The 19,811-nt window shown below is 36.2% G+C and overlaps 1 protein-coding gene across 5 annotated transcripts in view; it reads left to right on the top strand.

The window, feature by feature from the left end:
* The first annotated feature begins 1,839 nt into the window (after positions 1-1,839).
* LOC122304130 (5'-3' exoribonuclease 4-like) overlaps positions 1,840-19,811 on the top strand; it is a 42,250-nt gene continuing 24,278 nt past the window's right edge. For all 5 annotated transcript variants that reach the window (XR_006240922.1, XM_043116212.1, XM_043116213.1 and 2 more), the window contains exons 1-12: positions 1,840-2,335; positions 2,756-2,832; positions 2,914-3,096; positions 3,175-3,294; positions 3,387-3,449; positions 3,576-3,725; positions 4,176-4,340; positions 5,177-5,254; positions 9,246-9,323; positions 18,665-18,757; positions 18,857-18,925; positions 19,015-19,110. Coding sequence is in view for 4 of the 5 variants with exons in the window: in XM_043116212.1 (XP_042972146.1) it covers positions 2,050-2,335; positions 2,756-2,832; positions 2,914-3,096; positions 3,175-3,294; positions 3,387-3,449; positions 3,576-3,725; positions 4,176-4,340; positions 5,177-5,254; positions 9,246-9,323; positions 18,665-18,757; positions 18,857-18,925; positions 19,015-19,110 (1,458 nt within the window). In the remaining variant the exon portion in view is untranslated. The remainder of the gene's footprint in view (positions 2,336-2,755; positions 2,833-2,913; positions 3,097-3,174; positions 3,295-3,386; positions 3,450-3,575; positions 3,726-4,175; positions 4,341-5,176; positions 5,255-9,245; positions 9,324-18,664; positions 18,758-18,856; positions 18,926-19,014; positions 19,111-19,811) is intronic.

The following is a 19,811-nucleotide window of genomic DNA, read 5'->3' as shown; positions in this document are numbered from 1 at the left end:
TGCCTCGGCTAATTGAGGGTTTTGCACCACTATGTGGAGGTTGGCTATTATAAATTGCAAAATTCGTGTCAAGGTCCAAACTGCAACATATTTCAAATTAAACAAGAATATAAAGATTATTTTCTTTTTACTTGACAGATCCTTCAAACAATTTTTAATAGAATCCAGACATCACACCATATTCTGTCATTCTACCATACAAATTAGACTGATTATCACTTTCAGGAAAAAAAAAAAAAATCAGCCAACAGAAGTTTCCAAGGCAAGCATACATTATAAATTAAAGGCACATAAATAACCATTTTGCAAACCACAATCCAATAGGATGATAGAGTGCTAATCTTTGTTTGCAACAATCAAATTAGCTGCATATCAGCTTAATCTCTAAAAATTTAAAAGCAAAATAGACTGCATAGAACTGTTTATAAAATTAGTTTTGTATTGCCTCAAACAACCTAGCTTGTTTTTGCTTACAAAAAAAAAAAAAATCCTAACATGTTTTTGCTTTACTTTATAACACAAATCTACCAAATGGCCCATATACCAGAACAAGTTCAACTTGAAGATGCACACTTGTAGTAAAATATTTCAAAATCCCAAAATTTATCCACTGAGAAAGTAAAGACACATTTAAAGACGCGTTCTATAGAACTAAAAACAAAAATACATAAATAAATAGACTTAATAGATAACTAGAGGTGTAGTCCAACAATTGGGTATGAGCCCGTGTAGTCACATGCAAAATTAGAAAATTCCTCATCTAAACTGTTGTAAAGAAGAATGTTTTACCTTAACTTTCCAACATAAGTATTATTTCCTTGAGATAGGTCATTAGCATCAAGTGAAATAATATACTCAGTGTGAGCACCATTCCTATAGTTTCGTGTTGTCAAGAGAAACTTTCCCTTATCTGTGAATGCTGCCAGAAGAAGAAACAAGAAAAACTCAATTGAGCCATAACTTCAAGTATTTCCACTGTGTAGTCATGAGGTCCAACAATAGGGTTAAAAAAACTGGATTACTTGAGCACTTAGCTAATGTGTATATTTACTTGGCTGCTGATAAATGAATTTACAATTCCATACTATGAGAAGAATTTCAAAGGCTCTATTTTCTTTTTTCTCACTTCTTCCCATTTATCATTACAAGCTCAAGTTTGATTTAAGACTAATGACAATATTTAAAGCCATCCACTTCACTAATTAGACCCCTTGCATTATACTGCATATTCCCCTGTTCTATTAGTAAAAAGAGAAGGCACGTTATTTCAAGTTTCACGCTCATATATGACATAGAACTATTGATAATCACGCTTATATACTAAAAACACTTCTGATAATTACCTTGGCAACAACCGACAACTAACTCTTGGACTTTCATTTCTCCTATAAGCACTTCATAATTTGACCGACTAGAAACCCAAAAATCAAATTTACCACTATTATCCATAGGCATAGAATATGCATTTTCACTAAAATTGGAACATAGAGACATGTTGTAAGAAATAAATGACGCTACTTGAGACTGTTGCGTGTAGAGAAGAATGTCACGTGCAAAGGACACTGTCGACGTAGAGGAAGAGATTTGGAGGAGATGAAGGGAAAATTTAAAAATGGATTACTTGCATTGAGGAGAGACTAAAAATGAAGAAGAAAACTGATTTCTTCTATTTTGATTCCCCCCTTTTTTGATTGTATGTAACACTATCGGTGTTTAAATATTGAGGTAATATTAAATAATTTGTGTATACTAATGAAAAAATGATAAAATAATATTAAATAATAATAAAATAATAAAAAAATATTAAATAATAATAAAGTCTACTCCCCCAACACATCCCAAAGTTCTAAACCCTAGTAAATAGAAAAACCCTTGTCTAAGTGCAGACTCCCTTCATTGCAGTCACAGCACTGAATCAACAACCACAACCTCCTCAATCTATACGCTCTTTCCGTTCCAAATGTGCCATTAACCACAACCACATCCACAGCAGAAGAATAAGGAGACGAAAGCAAACACACTGTGAGCGAGAGAAAACAGTGAAAATCAATGGGAATACCGGCTTTCTACAGATGGCTGGTGGAAAGGTACCCTCGCGCGGCGGTGAGCGTCATCGAAGACGAACCGCCCCTTTTGGATACAACCGGTCCTAACCCTAACGGCTACGAATTCGACAACCTCTACCTCGACATGAACGGCATCGTCCATCCCTGCTTTCACCCCGAGGGCCTGCCTCCTCCCAAGAGCTACGACGACGTCTTCCGTGCCGTCTTCAACTACATTGACCGCATCTTCTCCATTGTCCGGCCCCGCAAACTTCTCTTCCTCGCAATCGGTCAGTCAGTGCCACTTTTTTCGTGTTTTTTCCTTGATTGATATGGCAGCTACGTATCTTCTCCATTGTGCGGCGTGGGTTCTTATCCGTCTGTGAATATTTTTGGGTATTATCATTTTATATAGATTAGAACCTTGTTTCTTTCCTTGGAAAACAAACAAAATTTAATTGCCCCAAAGCGCAAGCTTTTATATGACATTCGACGTTGTTAGTTTTAGGCTGTTTTCTTCTCCTTTCAAAACTTAAATGTAATCGGCGTCCACATCATTTTACGAGGGAACTGGGAGTTGAGTGAATGAGTAGGTTGTCTTCTCCATAGATTTTGACGACGAAGAGTATTTTTTTTCTGTTATTTTTTTCCATTCGTTTTCAAAACTGCAATTGGTATTGTAGTGCTTATAGACATTCATTGTTATGCAGATGGTGTTGCACCCCGAGCTAAAATGAATCAACAACGGTCAAGGCGATTTCGGGCTGCCAAGGATGCAGCAGATGAAGTGAGTCTGGTGAAATTTAAAAACTTTATGCATGTTAGTATAATACTTATTATTGGTTTTGTTTGCCTTACGTTTTCTCAGGCCTCTTGGAGAGAGAGCAAAATCGAATCAGAAGAGGAAAAATCAACTTCTTTAGAGCAGTCTATGAAGCTGGACTCAAATGTAATCACCCCCGGAACTGAATTTATGGAATTGCTGTCATCGTCTCTCCATTATTATATACGGCTGAGGATGAACAAAGATGCTGGGTGGCAAGGAATCAAGGTAATGGGGAAGTGTTTAAGCATGGCCTTTTTCTGTCCTCTCTATCTGACCTAACATCTGAGTTCATGAGTATTTTAGGTCATTCTTTCTGATGCCAATGTACCTGGTGAGGGAGAGCATAAGATAATGTCTTACATTCGCTTACAAAGAAATCTTCCAGGATATGATCCAAACACTCGGCATTGTCTGTACGGATTGGTAAATGCTATATTGTAAATGTTGATATGCGAGTTTTAATGCAGATAGTGAGGGTTGTTGTAATATGCAACTGACCTTGTGTGTTTTCTTAGGATGCTGATCTTATCATGCTTGCACTGGCCACCCATGAAATCCATTTCTCCATTTTGAGAGAGGTTTGTTTATTCAGGGATATGTATTGGACATTTTTGTTGAGACTCTACTCACAATTTGCGGTAAACTGAATACTCATAAATACAAGCACCATGGTCTATGCCATGTCTTTGGCTTTTATTATGTAGGATGTCCGTGGAGCAGGCCCAAATGATAAAACTGTGAAGTGTGCAAAGGATTCTTTACTGGCGAGTCAGCAAGGAGAAAGGGAATATTCTAAGCCAATGGAAGTGGTTGACGAGAATGTAGAAGATTATGTCTCAAGGCAGAAATTTCAGGTTTTTAATTTTTATGCTTATATTTATTTTTGTTATTCCATTTTTTTCTTCTGTCATTTCCTTTGTACTGACATCTTCTACTTGTTTGTTGATTGAATGATCATCAATCTTCCCTACTTTAGCTTGACATTTTTTTGATAAAGAAATATGTCATGATGAAAATTTGAGCAACATGGTGCCAATTGGGTGGAAAATTGGGGTGTTTCCAAAGTTTGACACTTGGGGTTACAGGAGGAAACCAATTTTCTTTACTTTTGGAAATACAAAAGGGATGCAAGATGACCTCGTTTAAATTCTTGTTGAGAAATTTCTTTATGATGCCCTAATACCTGACTGGAAGATGATCGGTTGGTTTTGGCGATGGATAGTTACTTATGTTGTGCTTTAGTGCTGAGTTTGTGACATGTTTATAGTTAAACATTTTTGTCTTATTGTTGACATCTGTTACAGTTTCTCAACATCTGGGTTCTTAGGGAGTATTTGGCAATTGACATGAAAGTCAGAGGCTTCAAAACAAAGGCAAAACTAGAGCGCCTGGTTGATGATTTTGTCTTCATGTGCCTTTTCATTGGAAATGACTTTCTACCCCACATTCCTTCACTGGAAATATCGGAGGTTGAACAGTTGCAATTCTTTCTTGTTAATTAATTGTTGGATGTACTGGTTTGTTTCTTTAATTATTTCCTTTTATGCTAGGCATTTTTTTCCTGGTCAAGAATTGACTTTTTATGGTTCTTATTGATAGATTTTTTTAATGAATGCATGTCACATTATAAGTCATCCTTTTTATTTTCTTTCAAGGAATTACTGTTGTTGGATGCAATTGGAAGTTATTTTGTTTATCCTGCTCGTTTCCTAGAGTATTCACAATAACTTCATTAGGATTAAAGGGGATTACATGAATTCATGAGGGGTTGTTTTAATTGATCATTGTGCTTTGCACTTATTTTTTGTTTCTTCAATTTTTTCGGTCTCTTTTTGATAAGTCTGTTTGACAGTAACGGCCAAAGTGAAACACATGTATATTTAAAATTTATTGGGGTAATTTTAAGGTGTAGTTTGGATAGTGAGATGAGATGAGATGGTTTTAAATGAAAGTTGAATAAAATATTGTTAGAATATTATTTTTTAACATTATTATTGTTTTGAGATTTGAAGAAACTGAATTATTTCTTATATTGTGTGGGAATTTAGAAAAGTTGTAATGATGAGATGAGATGAAATGGAACCGTTTTTGTATCCCAATGGGGCCTAAGAATAATTTTCAATATTGTGACATTTGAAATTCACCTTTGTAGGTTTTCAATGGCAATAAATTTTACTTCTCGTACTTATAAAAAAATAAATTATACTTCTCATGCTACTTCACACTCTTACGTTTGTTTTTAAACAGAACCTAGCAAGTGTAGTTATAGTTGTTGATGGTTACCTGGTGCTTATTTTTTTCACAGGGGGCTATTGATTTGCTCATGATGGTTTACAAAAAGGAATTTGTTAAAATGGGTGGCTATCTGACTAATTCTTCTAAGGTGAATAACTTGATTTTGGGATCATCGTAATCATCGTCACCATCATATTTATATTCTTTTTAGTCTCCTTCGTGTTACTTCTTGTATTCAATCACTCCAAACATGTTCATGTGTTACTTCTTTTCAATTACTCCAAACATGTTCATGCATAAGCATTGATTACCTCTCTTTTATTTATCTCCTTTCATGTTTAATTAAGAGTAAATTCATGCATCGGTTCTTGGGGTTTTACCATATTTCAAACTTGTTTGTAGGGTATGTGTTTTGAGAAAACTATTTGTGGTATACATTGCAATTCAGAGTGGTCTATGTCCAATGCCCATTAACACTATGTGGGAAAATGTTAAGATGAACATGGCCAAGTCAGAAGTAGTGTCAGTGGGGAATGATTCTAATGTGGAGAGTATGGCGTCCATCTTCGGTTGTAAGGTATCTCAGCTGCCCATGAAATATATTGGCCTCCTGTTGGGTGCTACTTTCAAATCGAAAGCTATTTGGGACGATGTTCTAGAAAAATTGATATGAAATTACCTATAAAAAAAAATTCGCTAGTTGGAAGAGGACATATCTATCCAAAGGTGGTACAGTGACCCTAATAAAAAACAATCTTTTCAATTTACCAACTTATTTTCTGTCATTATTTCGCCTTGCTGCCAAGGTGACTCATTGCATGAAGAAACTACAACACGATTTTTTATGGGGGGATAAATGACGAGTTCAAATTCCACTTGGTGAAATGGGCCAAAATTTGCTCTCCCATTAAAGAAAGAGGTTTGGGAATTGGGAACTTGAAATCTTTCAACAAAGCCTTGCTTTGCAAATGGTTATAGAGATATTACTATGAATGGCCTTGTGGAGAATCGTCATCTCATTGAAGCATGGGGAATTATGGGGAGGGTGGTGTTCTAATGAGGTGAGTGGGCCTTATGGAGTGGGGCTATGGAATTATATAAGAAGAGGTTGGGACACATGCAACAAATACTTGCTTTATTGTGGGCAATGAATTGAAGGTCAATTTTTGGCATGATGTATGGTGCGGCGATAGAGCACCCAAGGAAGTTTATCCACAAGTTTATGGCTTAGCAAGAATGAAAGAAGCCTCAATTGCGGATCTATTAGGCCTCATTTGGTTACACAGATGAGATGAGATGAAAGTTGAAAGTTAAATAAAATATTGTTTAAATATAATTTTATAATATAATTTTTGTTTTGGGATTTGAAAAAGTTGAATTGTTTATTGTATTTTGTATGAGAATTTAGAAAAGTTATAATGATTAAATGATGAGATGGTTTGTGTAACAAAATCGGGCCTTAATCATCTCCAATGGTCTTCACCAATGGAATGTTACATTCTTTGGAGATGCACCAAATTGGGAAATTGAAGTTTTTCAGGAATTCTTTGACCATATGTACTCCACCCGAATAGTGGGGGGAGGTGAAGACAAGATATTTTGGTGCCCCTCTAAGAAAGGGATATTCACAGTCTGATCCTTCTACCACACCATGACCATGCACAACACAAATTCATTTCCATGGAAGAGCATTTGGAAGACAAAGGTACCTCTAAAGGCATCATTTTTTGCGTGGAAGGCTTCATTGTGGAAGATTCTCATTCTAGACAACTTTAAAAAATGTAGAATCATAGTCATGGGTTGGTGTTGTATGTGCAAGAAGAGTGGAGAGTCCGTTGACCTTCTACTACATTGTGAGATTGCCATAACTTTGTGGAATGGAGTTTTGCTTGTTGGGGATTAGCTTGGGTGATGTTGAGAAGAGTATCCTAGCTTCTTGGAGAGGCATTCGGGGAAACTCTCAAATTGTATCCATATGGAAGATGGTATCAATATGCCTATGGTGGTGCATTTGGAGGGAGAGAAATGATAGAAGCTTTGAAGACCAAGAGCAGTCAATGGATGAGCTTAGAACTTTGTTTTTCAATACTTTACTCCATTGGTTGATAGTAATTGATTTTCATGGCATGACCTTCCATGATTTCCTTGTATCACTAAACTAACACTCCTAGGTGTTGCTCTTGTATATGTCATGTATACTTGGGCTATTTGCCTACTCATTTAATGTCATTTATTTACCGATAAAAAAAAAAATGTACTCTCCACTTGTCATCTTAAAGCCAATTCCTCGAGGACGTGCCAAAAAGTATGCTAAGTGTTTAGAAAGATATGACATTCATTGTCAGCATGCCGTGTTAGAACAAATTGATAATAGTAGAAAAAGGACACTAAATAAATGAATTTAACGATAATTGAGAAAAATAATCAATATTTGAAATAATGCTTAAAAAGCTAAGACACCTTGAACTAAAATAAAATAGTTCCTTTATGCCTAATGTTGTGTGCAATGAGGTTACTTTTGCTTTTCTAGTTATACTGATGTTTTGTCTTCTTGTTTACCCTCTTCTTCTTAGTTCGGTACATTCTCTTGCATACTACCTGTGTACTTAGGTTGTGCTTCTTTGCAATTTTAATAAAATTGATTTGCTTATCATACTACAAAAAAAAAAAGAAAAAAAAAAGATAAGAGAATGTGAGGGGGAATGTAACCTTATGATGTTTAAGCCGTGGTTATAAAATTGGTGAAAGAGATAAAGGAAAAGAAAAGAAAAATGGTGGTGGAAAAGGAAAATAGGAGAAGAAAAGAAGGGAGAGCAGCATTTTGGAGTCTGAAGATGGGGAGAGAATTTTGATTAAACTCAAATCTCAGTTTTAACTCATCAAAGGAAAAAAATTGGGATCCAATTCAAATGAAACCATAAAGATGCTAATTCTTCAATTCTTAACTTAGATAAGAAAACTTCTTCCAATATTCTTTAACGATTACAACTATGCTACTAACCTATCCATTTTGTTATGCATATTTTTAATCTTAGCCCTTCAAGATCATAAAAGTGATTTGTCTGTCTTTTCCTTTCAAAATACTTTTGAACATATACCTTCTAAAAAGATCATTGCTATACAACAAGCTTGAACAAGGAAAATAAAAGAAAACAAATAGGGATCATGAAAGTGACAATTAGAAGTGAACTCCATGTTAAAATGACCATATCTTAAACTTCTAGTTGGCTTGTGTGCCCAACCAATTTTTTTTTTTTGTTGCTCTTGCACTACTCTTGTATTCCATTTGAGTGGGAAGAGGTGGTGAAGAAAAAATTGTTGGGCTCCATCCAATAGAGGGTGGTTTAACGTTCTTTCTTTCTATGACATTATTAGTTCTCATGTTAACAATCCATTTTTGTGTAAGAGCATTTGGTGGACAAAGATCCCATCTAGAGGAGCTGTTTCTGCTTGGACAGCCAACCTTTGGAAGATTTTCACAATTGATAATATAAGGAAGAGAGACATGTAGTCGTGATCGGTTGGTATTGTATGTGTAAGAAAAGTGGAGTCTGTCAATCATCTTCTTCTTCATTATGCTTTTGTAAGCACACTGTAGAGTGACTTCTTCAGGTGAGTGGGACTGGCTTGGGTCATTCCCAGAATAATTGTGGAGAATTTTTATTCTTGGAGAAGACTAGGTTGCAGCCCACAAATTGCAGCAACATGGAAGTGGTCCATATTTGCCTCATTTGGTGTATTTGGAATAGTGAATGATAGAACCTTTGAGGACCATTAGGAGACTATGGAGGAGCTCAATAACTTCTTTATCCGCACTCTTTTCCTTTAGATTGTATCTATGGATTTTAATGGACAAAAATTCCATGCATTGATACTATTCATTTTCAAATAGGTGTATCTCTTGTATATTCCTTGTGTGCTTGAGTTGCGCCTTTCATGCTTATTACTAGAGATTTGTTACTTACCATAAAAACGCTATAGCTGTTCAAATTTGCAGAAAGAATGCTATAAGTGTGTAATAATACAATCTGCCCCTGCTTCTGCCTGCACGCCTTCTCTTTGTGAAAACTCTCATATAATTAGTATTCTGTTTCTACACTCTAGCTCATTTATATTTTCATCCCATCTTTCGTTAATAGGTAAATTTGGAACGTGTGGAACACTTTGTGCAAGCAGTGGGATTTCATGAATGCGCAATTTTTAGAAGACGCACCCAGGTATTTCTGGATGCTTTTAAATATTGGGACACACCTATTTATGATATATAAGATTTTTCACTGCAATGACTGCTCGTGAATCCTGAAGAACTTGTATTCATTTATTTCTTTCCATTTGCACTACATATATACCTTAGTTACATTTCACATTTATACTCTTATTCGGTTTATGTCCTCTAAAACTACCGCTTAGGCTTGGGCATTTATGTAATATAAACCAGCTTGAAACAAATAGATTTCAATTGACTATGACAAGGATTTCGTGAATACATGTGCAAGTTGTTTTATAGACTTTGCAAATGGTGTGGAGATATCACCGCTATCATATCTTGAATGAAATGACAATCAATCTCTATATGTAATGCGACTTGATTATCACAAAACAATTGGAGAGTAGTAGGAGCTGGGAAGCCAACCTCTTGTAGGAACTGTCGTAACGATGGTAACTCATTGGTAGCTTTTGGACAAGAACGAGCTACTAATATTACTTTTTACTCTTCCATGTAACCAAATTACCTCTAAAAAAAGTATAGTATACTAGTAGATCTTCCATTTGAATGAGACCCTGCCTAATCAGCGTTTGAAATAGCTTCCACTTGAAGATGTCCATTTGCTGTGTATAGCACTCCAAGGCTAGGAGCTTACTTAAGATAGTGAAGAATATGGGTTAAAGCATCCCAATGCGAGACCCGTAGAGCTTCTAGGAATTGACTCACTACACTCACTGCATAAGAAACGTCATTTCTAGTGATAACAAGATAATTCAACTTTTCAACAAGTTGATGATGCTTGGATCTTCAAAAAACTCTCCCCTCATCTTTAAAGAGTTTATGATTTTGATCCCTAGGAGTTATCAATAGGTTGAGCACCCAATAAACCAGTTTCTTCCAATAGTCAAGTACATACCTCTGGGATAATTTTTTATCGGTAAATAAGATTTTATTGATCATAAGAATAGACGATTTTCGGGTAAAAATGGCTTGAGTCACATCTAGTAAGTGACGATTTTTGCATTCGGCAACACTGTTTTGGTGTGGGGTGTAGGGACATGAGGTTCGGTGAACAATCCTTCACTACTTAAGTAAGTTGCAAAGGAAGTAGTTTCATACTCTTCACAATGTCTGAACGCAAGATTTGAGTTGTCCCCAAATTTGGTTTTAATTTCTTTACAAAGAATTTGGAAGATAAAAAAGCTTAGATTGTGCTTTCATAAAAAAACTACTGTCATATGAGAATGGTCATCCACAATTGTGACAAATAATGAAATTTATTTGACTCAATATATATTGTCCCCCAAATATTTGAATGAATCAAATAAGATGGACTTGAATATGGGGGGGGGGGGGGGGGGATCAATACGAGGGACAAAAGACACATGATGATGTTTACTAGGTTGACACACTTCAAAAGGCAAAGTAGAGATATGACCAAGATTGATAATTTTGGTTTCAAAATTGAGAGGGAAGGATGACCAAGATGATGGTTCCAATCAAAAGAGGATGATGACAATGATTTGAGAGCTTGAGGGGGTGAAGGTTAAAAATAGAGGTAATACAGGCCACCAACTTCATGCCCTTTACCAATCTTCCTCTTCGCCTTGAGATCTTGAAAGATACATAAAGAGGGGTAAAAACTCACTGAGCATTGGAGGCTTTGAGTAATCTTACTAATAGACAACAATCTAAATGGAAAACCAGGAACATATATAAAACAAATGTCAAAGACAGACTTGGTGAGCTTAGTGGATCCAACCAAAGTTTTGAATACCGTACCGGAGGCTGTACCGGTCAAGGCACTGGACGAAATATTTCGGTACCTGTATTGTTTCGTGTACTGTTTCGGAATAGTTGATATATGAATAAATTATATTCCAAAAGAATAGTTTCTATATAAATAAATTATATATAAATACATATATATAAATTATAAATAGTTTGATCTGAATTGGGGGTAAAAAAATGAGCTTGGAGTTTGAAGAAATGAAAAAAAAGTAAAGGCCGAAATACCGGCCGGTATAAACCGAAATATTTGCCAGTACAACCAGTATTTGGGGCGGTACGAAACAGATATAATACCTGTATCGGACCAGTGGTCAGTACGGAATATACCAGCCGTATTGGATCTTCTATCTGAAGGAGATTCTGCCCAATCAACATTTGAAAAGGCTTCAATTCTAAGATGTCTATTTGGTCTATACAACAAAACAAGGCTAGCAGCTTGCTTAAGATAATGAAGAACATGGATTACAACATCCCAATGTGAGACTGTGGGCGTTTGTAGAAATTGGCTCACTACACTTACTGCATAAGAGATTACGTCTAGTGATAGTAAGATAATTCAATTTCCCAACAAGTCTTTGATACCTACTTGGTCCATAGGAGTGTCAATAGGCCATGCAGTCAACATGCCAGTTTCTTCCAGAAGAGTGCATATTTTCTGAGATAGGTTAATACATTTTTTAGATCTACCGACTTCAATTCCAACTTAGTATCTAAGTTTGCCCAAATCTTTTGTTTGAAATTGATCATGTAAAAATTATTTCAGCCTAGCAATTTCAGTTGAGTCACTTTTAGTAATTACAATGTCATCCACATATACAACCAACACGATATGACTTGCATAACTATGTAGGTGAAATACTGAGTGGTTTGTTTGGCATCTATGAAGACCAAATGCCAATACAGAATTAGAAAACCTCCTAAACCATGCTCAAGGAGATTGTTTCAAACCATATAATGCTTTTTTTAACTTGCACACAGTACCTCGACACTTTCCCTGAGCAACAAACCCAGGTGGTTGCTCCAGATACACTTTCTCATTTAAGTTTCTATGTAGGAATGCATTTTTAACATCCAACTGAAATAAGGGCTAATCCAAATTAGCTGCAACAGAGATCAATACTCGATCAAAAGAAATTTTGGCAACCAGGGAGAAAGTCTTGTTGTAGTCAACACCATAAGTTTTAGTGTAACCCTTAGCAACCAAGCGGGCTTTCAAACGTTCCACAACCATCAGGATGGAATTTGATTGTATATACCCATCTACAACCAACATGTTGTTTACTAGGTGGTAGAGGAATAAGATCTCATCTCCCATTATGGTGAATAGTATTTATTTCATTTTTCATAGCTATCCATCCCGGATCAGATAAAACATCTTGAACTATCTTAAGAACAAAAAATTTTGAAAGTTGAAAAGTAAAACATGAAAATGATGGAGATAAAGCATGACAAGAGATATTGGCTAATTGGATGTTGAGTAAAATAAGAACGATTATCTTTTTGTAGAGCAATAGGTGGAGAGTTAGAAGCATTAGGTAACTTAGTATCTGAAGATTGAGACAAGGTTGGTGGAGGCATGGGAGTCGGGGGCCGCAAGCAACGCGAGTACACCTGTAAAGAAAACAAGGGAAGGCATTGAGGAGGGTAGGATAAAAGTGAGTGAGTGTGCAAGAAAAAGGGTAAGAGTAGGTAATGGTAGATGATCACACTCAACAACCGAATATGTGTTCGAGAAATCGGGTATGGACTCAAAGAAGGTGACATTAGCACTCATGAAGTAACGTTTAAGAATAGGACTATAGCAGTGACATCCTTTTTGAGTCCGAGAATAACCAACAAAGAAACACTTGGTAGCATGTGGATCAAGCTTATTAAAGCCTGGGCCAAGGTTATGAACATAGCAAACACACCCAAAGATTTTTGGAGGGAGAGAAAATGATGGAGAGGATGGGAACAAGATGGAGAAGGGAGAGGAACCATCAAGGATTGATGAAGACATACGGTTAATAAGGTGACATGCAGTAAGAACACCACTCGAAAACATTTAGGAACATGCATGTGTAGTAAAAGTGCTCAGGTTATATCTAACAGATGGCGATTTTTGCATTTAGCTACCCCATTCTGTTGGGATGTATAAGAGCATCAAGTTTGATGAACAATTCCTTTATTACTTAAGTAAGTAGCAAAGACACTAGATTGATATTCTTTAGCATGATCAAAATGCAAATTTGAACTTTTTGTCTAAATTGAGTTTTAATTTCTTCCCGAAAGACTTTGAATATGGAAAGAAGTTCAAATTGTGCCTTCATTAGAAACAAACATGTCATATGAGAATAGTCATCAACAAATATAACAAAATATTGAAATTTGTTTGATACAATGTTGATTGGTCCCCATATATCAAAGTGAACCAATTCAAAAGGACTAGATGCTTGATTATTAATACGAGGTACAAAAGACGCACAATGGTGTTTACTAAGTTGACATGCTTCACAAGGAAAGGAAGACACATTTTCAAGATTCCTAACTTGACGTTTCAAGAGAGAGAGATGGGTGTCCAAGGCAGCAATGCCATTCAAAAGCAGATGATGATGAGGATGTGATGGCTCAAGTGAGTGACTATTTGACATCAATGTAATACAAACCACTAGCTTCATACCATGTACCAATCTTCTTCCCTGTTTTGAGATCCTAAAAGATACATACAGAAGCTGCACATGGGAAGATTTTAACGGTTGATAATCTAAGAAAGCAAGGTATGATTGCCATGGAGTGGTGCTACATGTGTAAAAGGAGTGGGGAATCGATAGATCATTAGCTTTTACATTGTGAGTTGGCTGGGGAGTTATGGGCTGGTATCCTTATTAAAGCCGGGCTGAGTTCGGTTATGGCTAAAAGTGTGGTGGATCTACTAGCATGCTGGAGTAGGCCTCACAATAGGGCTCAATTGGCAGCAGTTTGGCGGATGATACCTTTGTGTTTAATGTGGTGTTTATGATCGGAAAGGAATGATAGGTGCTTTAACAACAACGATCGTGTAGTGGGGGAAATCTGGATTTTTTATTTTATTTTCTCTTTTCCAATGGTTTTCTGCTATTGTATTTAAGGGTGGGAATGCTCATGAGTTTTTGTCTTTTTTCTAATTACTAGAATGTAATTAGGTGTCTCACTTTGTATACTTCCTGTGTACTTGGGCATTGCCTAATTTCATTCTATTCAATAATGATTATTACTTATAAAGAAAGAAAGATACATACATAGGGATAAAAGGTCACAGAATATTGAAGATTTTGAGTAATTTTACTAATGAAAAGAAAACTAAAGGGAAAACTAGGAGCATATAGAATATATGATAAGGATATAGAATCAATGAGATTAGTGGATCCAATGCCTGTAACTTCAGCAAGATAACCATCAGTAAGAGTAACACTCTTTGGAGATGTCATAGTATCTAACTTAGATAAGGAATAAGACAAGTTGGTTAGATGTTCATTAGCTCTTGAATCGATGATCCATGGATTCTGAGTAGATGAGACAAGACATGCGGACACTATACCTGAATGGGCAAGAGTAGCTATGGAAGATAAAGCTGCCCGCGTGCAACCCAAAAGCTGATCATACTCATCCTTTGATATGCTAATCATCTTTGGAGTCTGGTTGGAGCTCATTGACAATGATGTAGCATCTTGGCAAATGGTTTGATTAGCGGACCTAGATGGTCTACCATGTATATCCCCAACAATAGTCCACTGAGTGGTTAGTGTGACCACAAGGGCTGCACTTACGAGATTCACAACCTTGAGTGCGATTACCTTTAGCGTCATGTCCCCCACGTGCACCTCTACTACCCCTGTCTCCATGCCCACTAGGAGCAAAATCGGAGGCAACTAAAACGTATCTCTCATTACTCTGATAAGAAGACAACTAAGATCCTTGTCTAGATAATGAAGTCGGGGTGAACACATTAGGAAATGAGGGAAGCTGTGGACTTTCCAAAATTTGAGAACGTACCAACTCATACTCAAGTTTTAACCCAACAAGAAACCGAATAACATTAAACTCTTCATGTTGTTGTTGCATACTTCAAATATTAGAAGTGATAGGTTGATACATTTTGAGTTCTTCTCATATGCTAATCACTTGAGAATAATATTTTTCCAGGCACAAAGCACCCTGTTCCAATCCAAAGAATTGGTGACACAACTCATAATAAATATGAGTTATGTTCCCAGCACCCGAATACATCTTCTGTTTGAGATGCCTCCACACCTCTTGAGCCGTGTCAAAATGTATTAAGCTAGTGCGAATATTAGGCTCAATATTGGTCAACATCACGGACAAGATTTGAGGTTCTTCTTGCTCCCAATGAGCAAATGTAGAACTAGTTGAGTTGGGCTTTAGATCAACCAAGTGGGTACGAAGAACCCTTGCCTTTCAAAAACATTTCAATAGATTTTGACCACAACAAAGTCATAGGCATATTAAAGTTTGGTGCAAGATGCATATTAAAGTACTAGTATGCCCCTATTCGGATAAGTATAGGATACGAATAGGGACTACCTTATTCTCTTTGTCAAAGAAGTGCTATTCCGTATAAGAATAGGTACTTAATCCCGATTAAGAACAAACCCAGCTTCTAACTGAATAGCTGAGCACTGCAACCAAACACTCCCTAGTTTCAACATTGCCAGTGACAAATGGCACAGCCGGCAATCTTCGAAGACAGGAAACTCACCGGATGGCACAGACAACAAGTACGAACTTAAATCCAGCAGCTGATACTGGATGCGACAGCAGAGACCAGAAATGGCTGGAAACAGTATCAAACAAGAGGCAAGGTTGGAAAAACCAGTTCCGGCCTCACCCTTTTGGCACCGCCACGCCACCAACCACAATAGAAAGGGATGGCAACCACAACTGACCTTTACAAACTGAAGACTGACGGCAACCACACCCAAATCTTTCTCTCTCTGTTTTTTTTTTTTTCCCCAAAACAGAGACACTATTCCTGCCCTGATACGATGTAGTTTAGAGGAAATGATGGGCAGTAAAACTGTCCTACCCTCTCACTATTGCATTACATATATATATCTTAGTTACAAATTTAGATTTTTACTTTTATTGGATGCCCTCTACAGTCCTGAGAACTGGATTTATGCTGTGCTTCCCCACTGTTTATATGGTTATTGTTAATTAGGTGTCGCTGTACTTGGTTTAGTATTTTATTTTGATTCAAACTTAAAGTAAACTGACTTCTTTTTTATGCCCTAAGATAGTTGTTCTCCCATTTACCTAGTGTACTACTGATTATCGCCCCTTTCGTTTTTAAATAAAATTTGTTGATGTAATTTTATTAATAAAATTCCTTGTTGATACTCCCAGTGTACTTGATTGTGTTTGTTTAGTTGTGATATAGTCTCTGGTACAGTTCCCACTTTGACAAGTCCAAGTTACTTGGGCAGCAAAGTGCACTTGCTTGGTAGTCATATACAGCATATTTAAGCTGAAAAGGGAACAAAGATCATAAGTTTCTGCACTTGTGAATTGTGATGCCATACTGTGGACAGCAAAGTGCATGTGCTCACTAGTGATATAGAGACATCTAAGCTGAAAAGGGAACAAGATCATAAGTTTTTGCCCTGGCTTGCTGTGCATTTGTGACGTGTGATGCCAGACTATGGATGTGATGCCAGACTATGGATGTGATGCCAGACTATGGATGTAACCAAACTGTGGTACATGGGTTGGTTTGGTGTGATGATTGGTTTTGTTCGGTCTTTTCCTTCGTGTATTTTATTTTTGAAAATTTTTTACAGGCTTAGATCACCAAACCTACTCTTTTCCTAATTTAATTATCTTAATATTGCTCTGGTGATTGCTGATGGAGATCTATAATTTGCTTATGTTTGGTGCTACCACTAAAATACCAAAATCTGCACTTGTCATATTCCTCTAACATCATATCATTACTTTGTTAATCTGTGATACCCTGGATATCACATGATCAGTCATAGAGAGTTTAATTTCCTTCTTTTGGTCTGCAACTAATAATCGTGCATTAGAACTTTGCTCTATGATCTTCTATCCTATTTTTTTTGCTTGGATGTTTTGTGGTGTCACAGCACAATTTCTTGTTTATATTTTTCAAGTCATATTGACATGATACAGTGTATGTGCTGGTTAAGTAAAGAATTTGGAAGTGAATGACTGCATGTGTGGTAGTCTGATTAGGCTTGGAAGGACACTTCATACGTTGTTTCTAAGTTTCTGAAGAAGCCGAACTCATTGGAATTTCTGGTCTGGAGCTTAGGAGGTTATCTAATGGCCGATTAACATATAATCAGGGCTAGAGGTTAAGGTCGCAAAACAGATTGGGAATGAGATAGAGATAGTGCAAGAGAACCAATTTATCCCCTCTTTCCAGTTTGTGAAGGGTACCATCAAACTGTTATTTTGTTCACTTTTGGCATTTGTCCTGGTAGCGTTTGATTTAATGAAGGTTCAGAAAAGCATTTTTGGTATTCAGGAAACTCTTGCTCAATGTCTGCATGGCTTTTTATTTTATTTTTCTCTCTCTCTCTCTCAACTGTTAATTGTACATGCACCTGTTTGGTCCTGAACCCACAACCTTGCCCTTCATCCCATTGTTATAGGAGGATAAAGTGCCAATTTTATTCCAGCTCATCGGCGTAAAACCTTCGATTACAAAAAAAAAAAGAATTACAGCTAATTGCTTCTTAAATTCTATTGAATTAAAACTTGTGCTGTCTGGCTGTAGGTTCTTTATTCTTCTTTTTAGCTTTTGGCCTGGTGTAGTCATTCTTGGAGAATTCAATTCAAGCTGGTTGGTGCCTCTGAGCTTCTGGATAAACTGAAATAGGCCCTAAAATGGTTCGGCTTCACTTTATGGGTCTATGCATGCTCTAAGTAATTTTGAGCTGCTCATAACCCTCATTTTAGGCCTCGTTTGGTTACACATATGAGATGAGAAATCTGTGAATTGTAGTGAGATAATTTGTGAATAGTAGTGAAATGGTTTGAGTTAAGATTTTTATGGGGTTTTGGGAAAGGAGAGAAAAAGTTGAATAAAAGAATTATAAAGTTAAAAGAGGGCTAGAATATAATTTTTTAATATAATTTTTGTTTTGGAATTTGAAAAAGTTGAACTGTTTTTTGTGTTTCGTTTGGAAGTTTGGGAAAGTTGTAATTATTAGGTAATGATTAGATGAAAAATTTGAATATTTGAAAATTTGAAATTGAAAAATATTTTTGTTTGAATGGTGTTTGGATGTTGAGATGAGATGAGATGGTTTGTGAAACCAAACCAGGTCTTATTGTTCATATTTTGGCATCCTAATCCAGCTTTGCCTAATATTTCAGTACTTTGAGGGGAAAATCCACATTTTATTGTTTATTTATATGGTAGAGAGATTTTCAATAGTCTCTGACAAGATTTTGCTGCACCTGTGTTATACTGCCAAGGCATCTGTATATCAAATAATTTTGTAGGTGTGTAGTTGTATTGACTAACAGAACCTCTCAACAATGTCCATTATTCAGATGGAAAAGGAAAGAGAACTGCGCTTTCGACGTTTTTCAAGAAATAAGCCTAGCAGTTACTCAAGTAAGCCCATGAGTCAAAATCCACTAAATGTGAGTGTTCTGTTCATTATTTTTAATCTAAAGCCATAAATTTAGTTCAAACTTGTGTAAACTAGAAAAATAATGACGTTTTGATTGTCATTGAACCAGTCCAGTGCTGTGGACATTCAAACACAAATGCACCGTATAGACACTGGCATAAATGCTAATGTGGACAAGGTTTGTGGTTTTATTTTATAAAGGTATCATTGAATTGTAGTGAGAATGGTTATTCCTATGGGCTCTAGAAGCTCTTGTTGCTTTGACAGATTAAGCTTGGAGAAAAGGGTTGGAAGGAAAGGTTTTATGTTGAAAAGTTTGAGGCTCAAACTGAAGATGAGTGCAAGAGGATACTGAGAAATGCGGTTAGAAAATCTACTTTGAAACTTATCTTTTACAATATCAGTGGTGTGGACTTTATGTTCTGCTCCTCTATATCTTTTTATCTGTGTTTAAAAATTTTGAGCTGAATGCTCATTAAAATGGTCACTCTGAAAAGAAAAATATATCTGCTTTATCTGGGCTGACCTTGTGGCACATGTGATACATGTTCATTATTAATTATCGTTTCAGTGTAAGGTGAAAATTTATTTTACTGTATAGACTCTTATAGGTATTAACTATTAAGTTTATTTCTACTGCAATTTGAAAATGTGGGTCTTGAGGAAGTGTGGTGTCTTGGGCTTCTTTGTTTTTATTTTCATTTCAATTTATTTTAAGATTGAGTGGCTATCTTGGATTGTGCCCTTTCATGTAGATTTTAACCTTGTATTTTTAGTTTGCATGTATTTTCTCAATTTCACATGTTCGTCGCATTCTTTTTTACTTTTTCTCCCAACCGTAGCTTTAATCTACATGGGTTCTGTAAGATAGGATTCTTTATGGTTATTATCCTGTTTTTCTTAACCAAAACATTTGTTTAAAGCAGGGCTCGAAAAAATGGTACTATTTAGACCAAGTCAGCCAATTAAAACTTGAATTGAGTCGATTTTAGTGCAACTTTTTAATTTTCACCAAGCCGCTTTAATCGGTCAAGATTCGGACTAATTCAAGTTGTTTTCAGACT

Source organism: Carya illinoinensis, chromosome 3, assembly GCF_018687715.1.
Source record: "Carya illinoinensis cultivar Pawnee chromosome 3, C.illinoinensisPawnee_v1, whole genome shotgun sequence".
NCBI classification, from domain to species: domain Eukaryota; kingdom Viridiplantae; phylum Streptophyta; class Magnoliopsida; order Fagales; family Juglandaceae; genus Carya; species Carya illinoinensis.
This window is presented reverse-complemented; position numbering and strand designations above follow the sequence as displayed.